Source organism: Sapajus apella, unplaced genomic scaffold (assembly GCF_009761245.1).
Source record: "Sapajus apella isolate SASKATOON/1434 unplaced genomic scaffold, GSC_monkey_1.0 scaffold102, whole genome shotgun sequence".
NCBI classification, from domain to species: Eukaryota; Metazoa; Chordata; class Mammalia; order Primates; family Cebidae; genus Sapajus; species Sapajus apella.
This window is the reverse complement of record NW_022437042.1, coordinates 3047540-3064273: the sequence shown is the minus strand read 5'-3', so window position 1 is coordinate 3064273 and position 16734 is coordinate 3047540. Positions and strand designations below refer to the sequence as shown.

Genomic DNA, 16734 nt, shown 5'->3' with positions numbered 1-16734 from the left:
GAATACCTCCCATTTCAGCGGCAGACCAGGGGTCTGACTAGCTGCTCAGAAAGCCTGCGATCACCGTGGGGGAAGCAAGCAAACCACAGTAGGTTAGTATTCAGCTTAGACAGAGAGAAGAGAAGCAGCCAGTTCCTGTGTGGTGATTGGGGGTGGGGGGTGGGGAAATCCAAACTGCAGATGGGCTTGACTGCAGAAAGCAATTGCCATGCAAGTGAGCAGAGCTGCTGAGCCCAGGTCACAGGCCCTGCATGTGCTGCCTGCTGTGCCAACTTTGAGAGTGTCACCTTGCCTGGGGGTGAGATTGGGTGGGGAGGGTGAAAAGATTTGGCAGTGACAGTTCTCAGAAGGCTGGGAACATACAGACGTGTGCTGTGCTTGCACGTGGAGCCTCTCTGTAAAGCCTGTTGTACGAACCAAAAAATTCTGTACGAACTCTCTTCCTGTCCCTGTTCATCATTAGCTATACAGATCGAGGGGCTATTGAGGTTCCATGACCCCGGCTGATTTTTATGTTTACAGTAATCACAGGAAATATGAAATACGGAAACATATCTGGACTGGCTTTTTTTGTGATGGTTTCACTGTCGCCCAGGCTGGAGTGCAGTGGCGTGATCTTGGCTCACTGTAACCTCTACCTCCCCGGTTCAGGTGATTATCATGCCTCAGCCTTTCGAGTAGCTGGGACTACAGGCGTGCGCCATCACACCTGGCTTATTTATTTATTTATTTATTTAGTCTCACTCTGTTGCCCAGGCTGAAGTACAGTGGCAGGATCTCAGCTCACAGCAACCACCGCCTCCCGGGTTTAAGCAATTTTCCTGCCTCAGCCTCCCATGTAGCTGAGATTACAGGCACCTGCTACTATGCCCAGCTAATTTTTTGTATTGTTTGTAAAGACGGGGTTTCACTATGTTGGCCAGGGTGGTCTCGAACTCCTAACCTCGTGATTTGCCTGCCTTGGCTTCCCAAAGTGCTGGGATTACAGGCGTGAGTCACCTATGCCTGGCCCAATTTTTATATTTTTAATAGAGACAAGGTTTTGCCATGTTAGCCAGGCTGGTCTGGAACTCCTGGCCTCAAGTGATCTGCCTGCCTCGGCCTCCCAAAGTGCTGGGATTAAGGGTGGGAGCCACCGCGCCTGGCCCTGGACTGGCTTTTATGGTTCTAATCAGGCCTTCCACGCTCTGCACAGATTCTGAAGGGATGCTTGAAGAATGATAAACATGGCACCTTAGCATTATTGAGAGTACTTATTATGGGTCCAGCTCTGCATTTACACTAAACAAATTCAGCCTTTGCTGCAGGTAGATGAGGTCGGCACCATTCTTACCCTCAAAACAGATGAGGAAGATGAAGCTCAGAAGGGTTACGTGGTATGCACAAGTTCACGAGGGAGTAAGGCTGGGATCCAAAGCCTACACTGTTAACCACTGAGCTAGTCTGCCATTGCAGTCTCAAGAGGAACACACTCATCGTAGGCAAATAAGCAACAGCTATGTGGAAAAAAGGTGAAAACTGGTGCTTCCTGTGAATTCTCCCAGCCAGCTGTGAGTCCTCCCTGTTGACAGCAGATCTTTCCTGGGGCGTTTCTCTCCCTTTCCCCTACCTCCCTCTTCACCTCCACTTTGAGGTGGGGAGTGAGGGTGGTAAGATCCTATCTTAGCTGCTGTTACTGTTTAGCTGGAGTTCAAAGAAGGCTGCTTAGTACAGGGTGGTCATTTTGACTCCCCAGACCTGTATCTCTTCCAAGAAATAAGCCAGCTCAGGTCAGGGGAAGAGGAGAGAGTGATCTTACACTCAGTGGAGTTAGGAAGGCTCCTCCCACACCTCCCTTGTCTTCCGTCTAGGGACAAGTCTCGTTTCCAAGATCAGCAACTGCCATCTCTAAAGTATTTTGGGCACTCTATACCTTTTGGAAAAAAAATGGGGGAGACTTTTCCTTTCCTTTCAGTTTAACAGTGATGCTCATACAAAGCCATCTTGCCTAAGGGATGTCCAGATATCCACTTGGATTTGAAAAGCATCCTTCCCCACCCCCCGACTGCTAATGTAATTCTTCTCGACTAGGTAGAAGTTGGTTCACAAAGGGGCCAGACCTAAAAGTAAGATGACAGTGGGGAGTTGAAAGTATAACAAACTAAAGGTAAGGCTCCCTCCTCTCCCATTACCCTGAAGGCTCAGAACCTAGCAGTGTTTGTACTTCTGGACAGGTGATTCGACTCTCTTAGGAAAATTGAGCTCTGTTCCTACTGAGAGTAGATGCTATGCCAACCAGGAAATATTGAAGCAGGCAGAAAACCTGGAACTTTGTTATCACCTCCTCACAGCGCCTCCTCCTTTCTGTAAAAGTGACCAGATCTGAATGAATGCATGTAAATCTATGCTGTAGTTTGTTGGGGAGGTTTTTGTCAGGGATAAGGATGGGGGTAAACTATGGGATTAAGAAATAATAATAATAGGGCCGGGCGCGGTGGCTCACGCCTGTAATCCCAGCACTTTGGGAGGCCGAGGCAGGTGGATCACAAGGTCAAGAGATCGAGACCATCCTGGTCAACATGGTGAAACCCCGTCTCTACTAAAAATACAAAAAATCAGCTGGGCATGGTGGCACGTGCCTGTAATCCCAGCTACGCAGGAGGCTGAGGCAGGAGAATTGCCTGAACCCAGGAGGCGGAGGCTGCGGTGAGCCGAGATCGCGCCATTGCACTCCAGCCTGGGTAACGAGAGCGAAACTCTGTCTCAAAAAAAAAAAAAAAGAAATAATAATAATAATAACTACCACTTATTGGTCACTTAATATGTACAAGGCAGTTTATTATCCCATTTAACTGTCTTTATTGACCTATGAAATAAGTACTCTTTTTTTTTTTGAGACAGAGTCTTGCTCTGTCGCCCAGGCTGGAGTGCAGTGGCATGATCTCGGCTCACCGCAACCTCTACCTCCCAGGTTCAAACGATTATACTGCCTCAGCCTCCCAAATAGCTGGGATTAGAGATGCCCACCACCATGCCCAGCTAATTTTTGTATTTTTACTAGAGAGGGTTTCACTGTGTTGGTCAGGCTGGTCTCGAACTCCCGACCTCGTGATCCACCCACCTCAGCCTACCAAAGTGCTGGGATTACAAGCATGAGCCACTGTGTCCGGCCAAAATAAGTACTCTTAGTACTCCTATTTTATAGATGAGGAAACAAAGCACAGGGTGTAAGATGGGATAGTTATAACAATTTACTCTCCCATCCCGGGGCTTTGCTTCTGCCCCCTGCCCCGCCCCCTGTGGTAGGTGGGCTTTCTTCTCAGCCTCTTTGAGCAGTTGTCGTTCAGGGGTGGCCAACGGCCTGTGGCTACCGAATGGTCTATGCCTGTGCCTCACTGCTTATTACGAATGGACAGCTCTTCAAGTCAAAGCTACAAGTAGGGCTTTCCATGGCTAGCCTGCCAAGGACTAAAGCAGGCCCCAGGACAGCTCAGTTTTCCAAAGATTTTTTTTTTCTCTCTCTAACTTGAGTTAACCATTTCCTGGCCAAAGTCAGGCTCATTATGCTCTGAATGTCTGTGTCCTCCCAAAATTCATCTGTTGAAATCCTGACTCCCAGGGTGGTGGTTTTAGGAGGCAAGGCCTTTGGGAGGTGATTAGGTTATGAAGGTAAAGCCCTCATAAATGGGATTAAGGTCGTTATAAAAGAGATGCAAGAAAGCTAGCTTCCCCTTCCACCATGTGAGGGCAAAGCAAGAAGGCTCGAGGAAGCAGGCCTTTGCCAGGTATCAAATCTGCCTTGACCTTGGACTTCTCAGTCTCCAGAAAGGTAAGAAATACACTTTGGTTGTTTACAAGCCATCTAGCTTATGGTATTTTTATCGCAGCCTGGCCTGTCAGTTTCTGAGCTTGCAAAGTATTGATTTTCTCAACTCCTCTTGCACAGAGGCTATGGACTCCCAATCTCAAGGTTTGCTTTCCTGCTCCCACACCTGGGGCAAAGGAACTGAACTCAAAATGATCCAATGACCTCGCTATAGGAATGGGCCCCTGTACTCCTGGTGAATAAAGGAAGGGCCTGAGGAAGGAGAGATCTAGGTTCAAGTCCCAGTGCCACCACTTACTTACTAGCTATGTGATGTTTGGGTAAGTGACTGACACCCTGTGCCTTGTTTCCTCTTCCATAAAATAGGACTGACTAGTAGGAGTACTTATTCCATAGGGTCAATAAAGACAGTTAAATGGGATAATAAACTGCCTTGTACACATTAAGTGACCAATAAGTGGTAGTTATTATTATATTATAATTTCTTCATCCCAGGGAAGGCTTTTCTGGCATTACCTCCCTTGACATAGTTTACCCCCATCCTTATCCCTGACAAAAACCTCCCCAACAAAGTACAGCATAGATTTACATGCATTTATTCAGATCTGGTCACATTTACAGAAAGCAATCAACTAACAAATACGGCTGATGGTTTTTGTTTTGTTTTCTTTTTTTGAGACGGACTTTTGCTCTGTCGCCCAGCCTGGAGTGCAGTGGTATGATCTTGGCTCACTGCAGCCTGTCTCCTGGGTTCAAGTGATTCTCCTGTCTCAACCTCCCGAGTAGCTGGGATTACAGGCATGTGCCAGCATGCCCAGTTAATTTGTATTTTTAGTAGAGATGGAATTTCACCATATTGGCCAGACTGGTCTCAAACTCCTGACCTCCGATGATTGGCCAGCCTGGGCCTCCCAAAGTGCTGTCATTATAGGCATGAGCCACTGCGCCTGGCCTACAGTTGACCTTTGAACAACATGGATTTGAGTTGCGCTGGTTCACTTATATGTGGATTCTTTTTCAATCCATACCATCAGTCCTCTGTTTCTGTGGGTTCTGCATCCACAACCAAATTTGGGATGTGGGACTTGTGTATAAGGAGGGCCACCGTTTTGTGTCCACAGGTTTCACAGGGCCAACTTCAGGGCTGAGAAATGAGTGGATTTTGGTATCAGAGAGGGGTCCTGCAATCAATGGCCTGCAGATACCTAGGGGCAACTGTATAAATTTGATGGTGCTACGATTTCCCAAGCACTTCCAGGCACCATACAAAGCACCGGTAGGCTGGAATGAAGAGGAGGTGTAAATCAAAATGGTGTCAAGAATTTTGCGTTCTTCCTTTTAGCATATGTTTCTATCCTGAAATGTTAACGGCTGTTTGCACTGAGACACATAGAACCTGATTGCCAGGGCAGGAAATGGAAGAGCGCATTCTCAGAGTGAAGCAGGTAGGCAGTTTTAGACAGGGGACATGCAGGGGTTTTCTTAGGGCAGCAGGTTGAGTGGGACGCAGGCTTGGGATGTTCTTACCTTCAGTTTGGGTAGGTACAACCACATGGACTTGGGGCTCACCCAACAGCACCTAAGGTTCAATTCTGTACTCACAGGCAGTGAGATCTCCTAAGCCAGCCCCAAACTTCGTTCATTTTTAAACAAGTATTAGGTGTCTGCTACATGAGGCTGTGTGTTGTGAGGATATACAAATGTGTAAGGCATACTTCCCATAGGCAAAGAGTTTGCAATCTAGAGGAAATAAGGGACACAAAAGATTATAACAAAAGGAAGCATATGGCATGGGCCAGAAGACAGCTCTAGCACGAGTGAGCTATGGACATTCAGGAGCACGAGACTACTGCTTGGGGAGATGGCAGAAGACTTCAGTAGGCAGCTTTGAAAGTGAGGGGACAGCAGGGCGATAATGTAGATGGGAAGACGTAGGGCATGGAGAGAAATGCCATGGAAAAGAAACTGGCTGGATCAGAGGGCACATATAGGCTAACAGCATTATTTAAAAGGGGTTATTTGGCCAGGTGTGGTGGCTCATGCCTGTAATCCCAGTGCTTTGGGAGGCCAAGGCAGGTAGATCACCTGAGGTTAGGAGTTCGAGACCAGCCTGGCCAACATGGTGAAACCCCGTCTCTATCACAAATACAAAATTAGCTGGGCATGGTGATGGATGCCTGTAATCCCAGCTACTTGGGAGGCTGGGGTAGGAGAATCGCTTGAACCCAGGAAGTGGAGGTTGCAGTGAGCAGAGATTATGCCACTGCACTCCAGGCTGGGCAACACAGCGAGACTCCGTTTCAAAAAAAGGGGGGCGGATTATTCACCCACAAAGCTCTTAAACAAAATAACTATGCCCTTTGGGTTTGAGTTGGGGACGGACAGTGAAAATACGGCATCTGTAGTTATTGACTGAGTATATTGTTAGTTAACTCAGCTTCTCTTGCCCCAGAATCCCCTCTGAAGTGGGCTGGAGCACCTCCATTGTGGTTCTACAAAGGCAAAACATCTACCTTGATCCATCAAGATAGGACAGCTGTTTTGGGGGTGGGAAAAGCCAACTCATTTCTCAAAAACAACAGATAGGTGCTATAGTAGGCTAGAAAAGATAGCCATCACTGAGACAAACCTCAATTGCGCCTTCAAGGAAACTGGGACAGATGTTCCAAGACAGAGGTAACCTCATGAACAAAGGCCTGGTGACTGGAATGTGAAATGCACTTAGTCTTCAGGACGTGGGAGAAGAAGCTAAGAAGATTAGTTTGATGGACTTGGAGGCTTGAATAGAGCAGAGGTCAGACAAATGTGTGTTTTGTTTAGCCCAGCCAGCACTTAACAATTTTCATTTGCCAGCAGTGAAAAACTGGGAGATTTTACATAAAATTCTGGATTGTGGGCTCCTTTGAAAACTGGGCCTATATTTCTAAATGTCATCTATCCTTTGGAGAAGAGGAGCTGGCCACAGCCTCCACTGGCTGGCTCTCTTTATTCCTTTCTGCTATCGATATTTAGATGCAAATCACATTTTGTGAGCACAGTGAAGTTTAGCTCTCGAGAAAGCTTTTAAAAGCCATGATGGCTCAGAATGCATTTGAAGGCTTACCCTTTTTTTTTTTTTAAGATGAAGTCTCGCTCTGTCACTCAGGCTGGAGTGCAGTGGCGCAATCTCGACTCAATGCAACCTCCACGTCCTAGGTTCAAGTGATCCTCCCGCCTCAGCCTTCTGAGTATCTGGGACTATAGGTGACTACCACCATGCCCAGCGAATTTTTTGTGCTGTGTGTGTTTTAGTAGAGATGGGGTTTCATCATGTTGGCCAGGCTGGTCTTGAACTCCTGACCTCAAGTGATCCACCCGCCTTCGCCTCCCAAACTGGTGGGATTATAGGCGTGGACCACCAGGCCCAGCCTGAAGGCATATTCTATGCAGGGTGAGTGTATGTTATCTGGGTTTCCCTACATTCTCTTTTTCATGTTATTTCCAAGTTCCTGCAGGCATTTGCTTTTGTAATTTCTTATATAAAGGGCGTCTGTGCAATAAGGATTGTGAAGTTGGTAAGGGAAACATGCCAGGCCAAGGGGCTCAGCCTTTTTTGTCTGGGGACAATCAAGAAGGACACAACAGGCTGAGTGCAGTGGCTCACACTTGTAATCCCACCACTTTTGGAGGTCAAAGTGGGAGGATCACTTGAGTCCAAGAGATCAGCCTGGGCAACATAAGGAGACCAGGAGGCCCAATCTCTACAAAACATTAAAAAAATTAGGCAGGCATAGGTATCGCATGCCTGTGGTCCCAGTTACTTGGGAGGCTCAGGTGGAAGGATTGCTTGGGCCCGGGAGGTTGCGGCTGCATTGAGTTGTGATTGTGCCACTGTACTCCAGCCTGGGAAAGAGAGCAAGACTCTGTCTCAAAAAAAAAAAAAAAAAAAAAAAAAAAAAAAAATGGATATAACACAGACAACAGGTGTGAGAAAGATTTATCTAACAGAATCCCATATGGGCTGGGCTGGAGAAGACTGAAATGAGCACTGACTCTGGAGACAAGCTCCCTGGCCTTATATCCCAGCTCAATTACTGGATGGGTGAACTTGCAGGCTATAGAATCTTTTGGTAGCTCAGTTTTCTCATCTGTAAAATGGACTCAGTAATAACAGTGCCCACCTTATAGGGCTTGTTGTAGGGATTAAATGACATATTGAACATGAAGCACTTAGTACAGTGCCTGGTACATATGAATATTCAATGTTTAAGATCATTTTTAGAATTAATCCTGGACACCAATGAGGAGATTACTGCAACAGCCTAGATGTGAGCTGATAAGGTCCTAGATTAGGGCAGGGGGCAGTGACAGAAAGACAGACCAGCATGGGAGCATTAGGAATGAAGAATTTTACAACAGCTGGGGCTGAAAAAAAAAAAAAAAAGGAAGAAAGGAAGAAGCACCTGGGCTCAAGGTTGACTGGGCGAGGGGAAGGGGAAGAATCAAACACGAGTTGTGGATTTCCACCCTGAGTCACTGCGGCAATGATGGAATTGAAGTGGAAAACTCTGGGAAGAAAGTATTAGGAAAAGAAGTCAGCTTCATGCATATTAAGTTAGAGGTGACAGTGGGATACGATAGCCAAACAGTAATGTCGAGCAGGCTGTGGGAAGTGTGGGACCATGGCTCAGGAGGGAGGTCAGGGTTGAAGATGTAGATATGAACACAAAAAACTACAAGAGGAAATGAGAGGGAATGAATGAAGTGACTGTGTCCAATTCAGCAAAGGTAACCCGAGGTATTGAGCCTCTGGTATTTGAGTAGGCTGGGGCCTCTGTTGATTCACCGACCATGTGTATTCTGCTCAGTCAGCCGTACCACTCGGATGCCACCTTTGTCCTTCATCTTATGTGCTTTCAGTTCAAATGCTGACCTGGCCTAATCCTGCTTACCTTGTGAGCTATGATGGGGTCAAAGTCCACTGGGGCACAAAGCAACAGGCTCACACTTGGTTTTATATTTGATGAAATTGAGACACCTAATATGGGTAACATGGGAGGATGTCAGAGTTGTGGGGGGACCAAGCATGTGTCTGGTGCCTCCCTCTTCTGATTCTTTCAGAAGGCCTGCCAGGTTCAAGGCTCCTACATTCTTAGCTGCTCCCTGGATTTTCAGGGCAGTGTTCCTTCCCCAGCCTATCTCCCTTTCTCCTCCACATGCACCTGTGCAGAGAACAATTTTCTCAGGACTCCCTGGTTCTTATTAGGGGCATGCAGATTAATCAGATCAATTCATCCCTGTCAATATCTTACCCTTCCTACTTGTTCTCTCACTACACTAAGTTCTGCCACCTCTTCTGGCCCAGGACCTGGGCTAGGTGTGGGAGACAGACAAAAAGGCCAGGCTGTACCTGGAAGGGTTTGAGCTAAGATGCGCTGAAGCGTGGAGAAGGGGAGTTCACTCAGGGTGGTTGGGGTCCGTGAAAACACACGAAGTTGGGAGCACCTCATTCCATGTTTGCACAGGCCTTACCCACCCCCCTTCCCACCAGAAGCTATTCTATCAAGACATGCACATGCATAATGTATTTACCTCTCCATTCTCTAGCATGCCAGCCAGGAGCCAAGGCAAGCAAAGTAAAAAGGGATAAAATGAGTGTAAGCATGGTGAAGGAAGGGCTCAGCTGGTTAAACAAGACTTCTGATTACTGTCATTATGTTCAAAAGAGTTCCAACCTGATGTGCCATTAAATGGGCTGTGTGTGTCAAGAGAAAAGCATATTAAGAGAAAGAGACATCCAGACAAAGGGGCCAGTCAGTGCAGGGACTGAGAAAAATTCCCTGTGTAGCTCGTTATCCAACAGACACCTGCCATTGATTTGCTTCACGACAGGCAGTTCAATGGGGAAAGCCAATGGAATGCAAATGTTGCCATTATCTGCTCTCAGGACAGAGCAGCCCCGTAGCCCTGCAAAGGTCCCTGGTTGCTTATTCTGCTGGCAAACCCTGCCTGCTCCCTTCGAGGACAGACTGTTACTAGAGCCCTCTCTTCTTGGTGAATTTGGAGTGTGTGCTTTGTAGGACAAACAACAATAACAACAAAACCAACAAGTTTAACATTAGCCTGTGGTTTCTAGGCCTCCAACTGGAGATGGATTTCAGGCAGAGATTATGAAGTTGTTAACTCGACAGAGATCACTAAACTTCAGGCTACAATCAGGTGGTGTTCAGCTACTCTCCACTTACTGCAGTGACATCTAATGGCCAGAGAAGCCCAATGCCATGTTTGCATTTAAAAGCAGCCTGCAGTTCTGTCTTGGGGGTGAATTTTATTTAACATAGGTAGACAAAGTATTAGTATGTTTATTAACCCCTGCAAAATAACACTTTCACTGAAACCCTAAAGTTCACTTCCTATATCTTTGGATGACATTTATATTATTACTCATAATTACATGCTGATCCTATTTTGTGAAACCAGTGCAATTACCTCTTTGGATTTTTTTTTTTTTTTTTTAGAGACGGGGTTTCACCATGTTGGCCTGTCTGGTCTCGAACTCCTGATGTCGTGATCCGCCCGCCTTGGCCTCCCAAAATGCTGGGATTACAGGTGTGAGCCACTTTGGATTTTTTTAAACAACCACCATGACTTTGCATCTATTTGAAAACGTCATTTATGCTCTATATATGCATTATCTGGAAGGCCCCCATACAAGGAAAAAGATAATCAGAATTACCCCTAAATACCCCCTTCTAGTGTATCTTACCCCAGTGTATAGTGGGTTGCTGCGGTAGGGATATAGAAGGCAGATGGTGTGGAATGTGGTGTTGGCTGTATTCTTCCAGAGGAGCTCACTGTTCTAGCTCCCAGGAAGAGAGAGGAAAACTAAGGTTTATAGGGAAGACTGGGGCCCTTCCCCTCTCTGATTTAGATGTCATTGAACTTCATCTGAAACCTTCTTTCTTTCCTTTCCTTTTCTTTTTCTCTCTCTTTCTTTTCTTTCTGTCTCTGTCACCCAGGCTGGAGTGCAGAAGTTCGATCTTGGCTCACTGCAACCTCCACCTCCCAGGTTTAGGAGATTCTCCTGTCTCAGCCTCCCAAGTGGCTGGGACTACAGGCACGTGCCAACATGCTTGGCTTATTTTTTTGTATTTTTAGTAGAGATGGGGATTCACTATGTTGGTCAGGCTGGTCTTGAACTTTTGACCTCAGGTGATCCACCCGCCTCGGCCTCCCAAAGTGCTGGGATTACAGATGTGAGCCACCGTGCCTGGCCTGAAATCTTTTTTCACCAACTAGCCCTACCCCCTGAGGCTCAAGGCCCTGATTTTGGACTGGCCCACTATGGGGATGAAGCTAAGCTCATGAAGCCCTGAAACCTATGCATGAGGTGGAAGAAAATGCTGGAGAGATGCCCCTGGCAGTGAGAAAATCTTAGGACCAGAGTTTTAAAAAAATGAATAAAAAGCTTACAGTGTAACATACTTCTTTCCGACCCTATTTCTCCGAAGCTTTTTTTATTTTTTATTTCTGATCTGTTTGTGGATCTTTCCAGCTTTTTAAAGAGAAACTAATTTTTTTTCTTGTTTGGAGAGAGCATAATTATCCTGTGAAGAAAACAACTTTTCTAAGGTTTGAACCAGATAAAATTGCTGCTTGAATGAAGTCAACAAAGTTGGATATTGGTCATTTCATCTGGTTCAAGCTAAAGAAACAAGATTGAAAGTAAAGGAGAGACATACTGTGTCTCTGAATAAAAGGGAAAATATTTTACATAAGTTATTCCAAGTTTATGGGTTTTACATAATTCCAGTCATAATCACAAGGTAATTCTAAAGTTATCAGGAAGAACAAATAACTGAAAAAAATCAAGGAAATGTTGAAAAGAAAAACAATGAGAAGAGCTATATTCCACTAGATATTATAAGGCATTTTTCTAAAGTTATGGTCATTAACATAGACAGAAACCCTAGAATAGATACAAACATTTAGTATGTGGTGAAAGCCACAGCACAAAGTTGTGGAGAAAAGAAGGATTATTCAAAAAATGGTGCTTAAACAAGTGATAAACTATTCTTTTTTAAAACTTAGCTTTACATCATGCACCAGGAAAATTCTTTTTTATTTTTATTTTTTGAGATAGGGTCTTGCTCTGTCACTCAGGCTGGAGTGCAGTGGCACAAATATGGCTCATCGCAACCTCCACCTCCAGGGCTCAAGTGATCCTCCCACCTCAGTCTCCCAAGTAGCTGGGACTACAGGTGTGTACCAGCTACAGGTGGGCACAGCTAATTTTTATTTTTTTTGTGGAGACAGGTCTCACCATGTTGGCCAGCTGGCCTTGAACTCCTAGCTTCAAGTGATTCTACCTATTTCAAACTCCCAAAGTGCTGGGATTACAGGCAGGAGCCACAGCACTGGTGCACCAGGTAAATTTTTTTTTTTTTTTTTTTTTTTTTTTTGGAGACTGTCTTGCTCTGTTGCCCAGGCTGGATTGCAGTGGCACCATCTTAGTTTACTGCAACCTCTGCCTCCTGAGTTCAAGTGATTCTCCTGCCTCAGCCTCCTGAGTAGTTGGGACTACAAGCCTGCGCCACCACACCCAGCTAATTTTTGTATTTTTAGTAGAGACGGGGTTTTACCATGTTAGCTAGGATGGTCTCAAACTCCTGACCTCAGGTGATCTGCCCTCCTCAGCCTCCCAAAGTGCTGAGATTACAGGCATGAGCCACCACGCCCGGCCACACCAGGTAAATTCTAAATGTATCAAAATGTTAAGTGTAAGGCCATTTGCAGTGGCTCACACCTGTGATCCTAGAACTTTGGGAGTTTGAGATGGGTACGATTGCTAGAGTCCGGGAGTTTGATACCAGACTGGGCAACATGGCAAGACACTGTCTCTACAAAAAATACAAAAATTAGCTGGGTATGGTAGTGCACGTCTGTAGTCCCAGCTACTCAGGAGGCTGAGGTGAGAGGATCACCTGAGCCTGGGAAGTTGAGGCTGCAGTGAGCTGAGATTGCACCACTGCACTCCAGCCTGGGCGGCAGTGAGACCCTGTCTCCTATAAAAAAAAAAAAAAAAAAAATACAACACCAAGTGTGAAAATCATAACAAAAAATGTATTTAAAGAACATATAAGTGAATAGTCATAGAATAGGCATTTTAAGCAGAAAAGCAAAGTGAGAAACAAAAATTAATACTAATAGATATAATTAGATAAAATTCTAAAATTATGTACAACAAAACATCACCACCCCAGCCTGGCCAACATGGCAAAACCCTGTCTCTATCAAAAACACAAAAATTAGCCAGAAGTGGTGGCATGCACCTATAATCCTAGCTACTTGGGAAGTTGAGGCAGGAAAATCGCTTAAATCACCACTGCACTCCAGCCTGGGCGACAGAGCAAGACCCTGTCTCAAAAAAAAAAAAAAAAATACCACCACCACCCCAGCACCAACAGCACATAAACAGCATTAGAGGCCAAATGTCAAACTGGGAAAAATACATGAAATGTATGACAAAGGGTTAATATCTTTAATATATAAAGATTTCTTACCAATGAATAGAAATAGTTGAATATTCTAGAAAAATAGGGCATAGACATAAACACAGAACTTACAAAGAAATACAAAAGGCCAGTGCAACCTTGCTTATGATCAATAAAATTCAAATTAAAACAATGGAATACTATTTTTCAGCAATTAGGTTCACAATGATTTTAAAAGTAATTACTATTGATAATATCAATTAATATAGAAAGTTTAGAAGCTGAACCACTTCTCTTTACTGTTGGTGCAAGTTACAAACTTACAACCTTTCTGGAGTACAAATTTCATGACGAGTCAGAATTGTTCATATTTTGTGACCTAAAAGTCAGTTTCTAGGAATATAGCCTAAAGATATCATCACAGATATGAAAAGAACACAAAGGTTTTCATTACAATGTTATTATGCTGAAGAATTAGAAAAAGCCTAAATATTTTAAAAAATGAGAAATTGTTACATATTTCTGGCATATCCATATGGTGGAATATTATTTGATAATTAAATATTTAATGGTTCAGGGAAATGCCCATCATATAATAAGTGAAAAAAGAAGAATACTAATTTTTATATACAGTGTGAACACAATTTTGTAAAAGAAATAACCTTATATGTATTTATATGTGTGTGTGTGTGAGTGTGTATATGTATATACGTGAAGATCCATAGGAGGAAAACTATTAATCATTATAATCCATGGGTGTTGTGCTACGGGTAATTTATTTTCCTTTTTGTACTTTTCTGTATCTCCCAAATTTTCTACAACTTATGCATATTACTTTTTTTTTACTGTGGTCAAACATACATAAAATGAACCATTGTAACCATTTTTAAGTATATGTGCATTACTTTTTTTCTCTTTGAGACAAAGTCTCTCTCTGTCACCCAGGCTGAAATGCAGTGGCAATATTATAGCTCACTGTGATCTCAACCTCTTGGGCCCAAGTAATCCTCCTCCTGCCTTAGTCGCCCAAGTAGCTGTGTCCCAGGCACAAGTACACACCACCATGCCCAGGTAATTTTTTATTTTTAGTAGAGACAAGGTCTCACTATGTTGTTGAGGCTGGTCTCAAACTACTGGGCTCAAGTGATCCTCCCATGATGGCCTCCCAAATGTACATTAAAGTTAGAAATATTTTCTTTCTTTTTTTTTTTTTTAAAAAAGATAAGCATGCACTAAGCAGACTTTACATTTAAGCATAAAAGCAAAGTTAGAAACAAAAGTATAGTAATAGCTATAATTAGATAAAATTCTAAAAATATGTACAACAAAACCCTACCACCACCGACACATAAACAGCATTAGAAACCAAATGTCGGTGGGCACGGAGGCTCACGCCTGCAATCCCAGCACTTTGGGAGGCTGAGTTGGGTGGATCTCCTGAGCTCAGGAGTTTGAGACCAGCTTGACCAACATGTAGTGAAATCCCATGTCTACTAAAAATACAAAAATTAGCTGGGTGTAGTGGCACACATTTGCAGTCCCAGCTACTTGGGAAGCTGAGGCAGGAGAATGACTTGAATCCAGGAGGAGAAGGTTGCAGTGAGCTGAGATTGTGCCCCTGCACTCCAGCCTGGGAGACAGTGAGACTCCGTCTAAAAAAAAAAAAAAAAAAAGTGCTAAATGTCAAACTGGGAAAATGACAAAGGGTTAATACCTTTAATATATAAGGATTTCTTACCAATGATTTATTTATCTGTTTGGAAAAGGATAGGAAAGGAATGCCACCCAGACAGATAAAATTTTCAGAGTGGAGTGGCATTGTTGAGTGTAATCATAGTGTGTTTTGCCTCAAGGCAGCTTTGATAAGCACCTTCAGGCTGTTTAGTGCTGAGGTAAGATGGCCCAGGGCAGCCGGGAATACTACAGAGGGAAGGCAGGAGCAGGGAGGGGCATTGAGCAAGGAGGACAAGTTAGAGTCACGGGGAAACCAAACTCAGCTGGGACTGATCATTTAAACTTGGATTCAGCTAACCCCAAATTAATTTCCATAGAGTTCTTCCAGGAATATATTGCTTGTATAAATCAGGATTTGCCCAGAAGAGGCCACAGAGACAGGCTAGCCTATGGAAGTGGAATTGTTTTTAATTTTAATTTTTTTTTTGAGATGTTTTGCTCTTGTCACCCAGGCTGGAGTGCAACGGCACGATCTCGGCTCACTGATTCTTTTGCCTCAGCCTCCTGAGTAACCAGGATTACCTGCCACCACCCCTGCTTAATTTTTGTATTTTTAGTAGAGACGGGGTTTTGCCATGTTGGCCAGGCTGGCTCCTGACCTTGTAATCCACCTGCCTTGGCCTCCTAAAGTGCTGGGATTACAGGCATGAACCCCCATGCCCAGCCAATTTGTATTTTTAGTTATGTGGTATGTGCATAGGATGTGCAGGTTGTCACACAGGTGAATGTGTGCCATGGCGGTTTGCTGCACCTATCAACCCATCACCTAGGTACTAAGCCCAGCATGCATTAGCTATTTTTGAATTTTAAGGGCCTGAGCGGGGCTAAGAGAAGATACAGCGCCTCAGCCCTGCTAGGATTCTGGGCCTGCCCCCACTGTACAGATATAACTGTTATCCATCCAACGTTATTTGAACCAGTCCGATTTTTCTTCGATCAAAATTGGTTTATTCTAGGCTAAGTCAATTACTCACTGTGGGACCTCTGATTCTAGGATTTTGCCTCAGTGGTTTCACTAAGATGCCACCCCGTTTTAAATGCAGTTCCTTCCTCAGCGAGGGAGTCAGGGATGCTGGAGCCTTGTTAGCTATAGTTCCTAGCTTATGTTGGTCCTATCCAGTCTGCTTCACTGTGGTAGGGCACAGTGAGGAAAGCAAGAGTGGCATCCTAGCTGTAGAGGCAGCAAGAACAGGGAGCATTAGCAAGCTGCATGTCACATTCTACTCTCTGCTGGTCTTGGAGGAAGGAGAGCCGCAAGTGATATAATCAGGAAGATTGGAAAGAAAAGGCAGTTTCATCTGGAGGCTTCTTTTTTTTTTTTTTTTTTTTTTTTCTTTTTTCTTTTTTGGAGACAGAGTATTTCTGTGTCACCCAGGCTGGAGTGCAGTGGCATAATCTCAGCTCACTGCAACCTGCGCCTCCCAAGTTCAAGTGATTCTCCTGCCTCAGCCTCCTGAGTAGCTGGGATTACAGGCACCTGCCACCACGCCCACAAACACTGCAAAGCATTCCACCCCCACCCGCCCCTATAACTCCTCACCTGCATCTTTCTCTTCACAGTGTCGAAAGGAAAGGAGAGGGTCTGGGTCACTGCAGCAGCCAGACAGACATTAGCAAAGTTCTGCAGGAGAGAGAATTGATCTCGGGGTCCATTCCAGATTTTCTCCAGGTTCATGTAAACAAGAAAAGAGCCAGCAGAGAACGGGAGAGCACCTGCAAAAC

General features: G+C 44.7%; 1 protein-coding gene across 1 annotated transcript in view; it reads right to left on the bottom strand.

Moving 5' to 3' along the window:
• The window catches only part of SLC25A43 (solute carrier family 25 member 43), a 50466-nt gene that overhangs the window by 21912 nt on the left and 11820 nt on the right, over positions 1-16734 (bottom strand). Inside the window, exon 3 of the mRNA XM_032258356.1 lies at positions 16553-16725. Coding sequence (XP_032114247.1) covers positions 16553-16725 — 173 coding nt within the window. The remainder of the gene's footprint in view (positions 1-16552; positions 16726-16734) is intronic.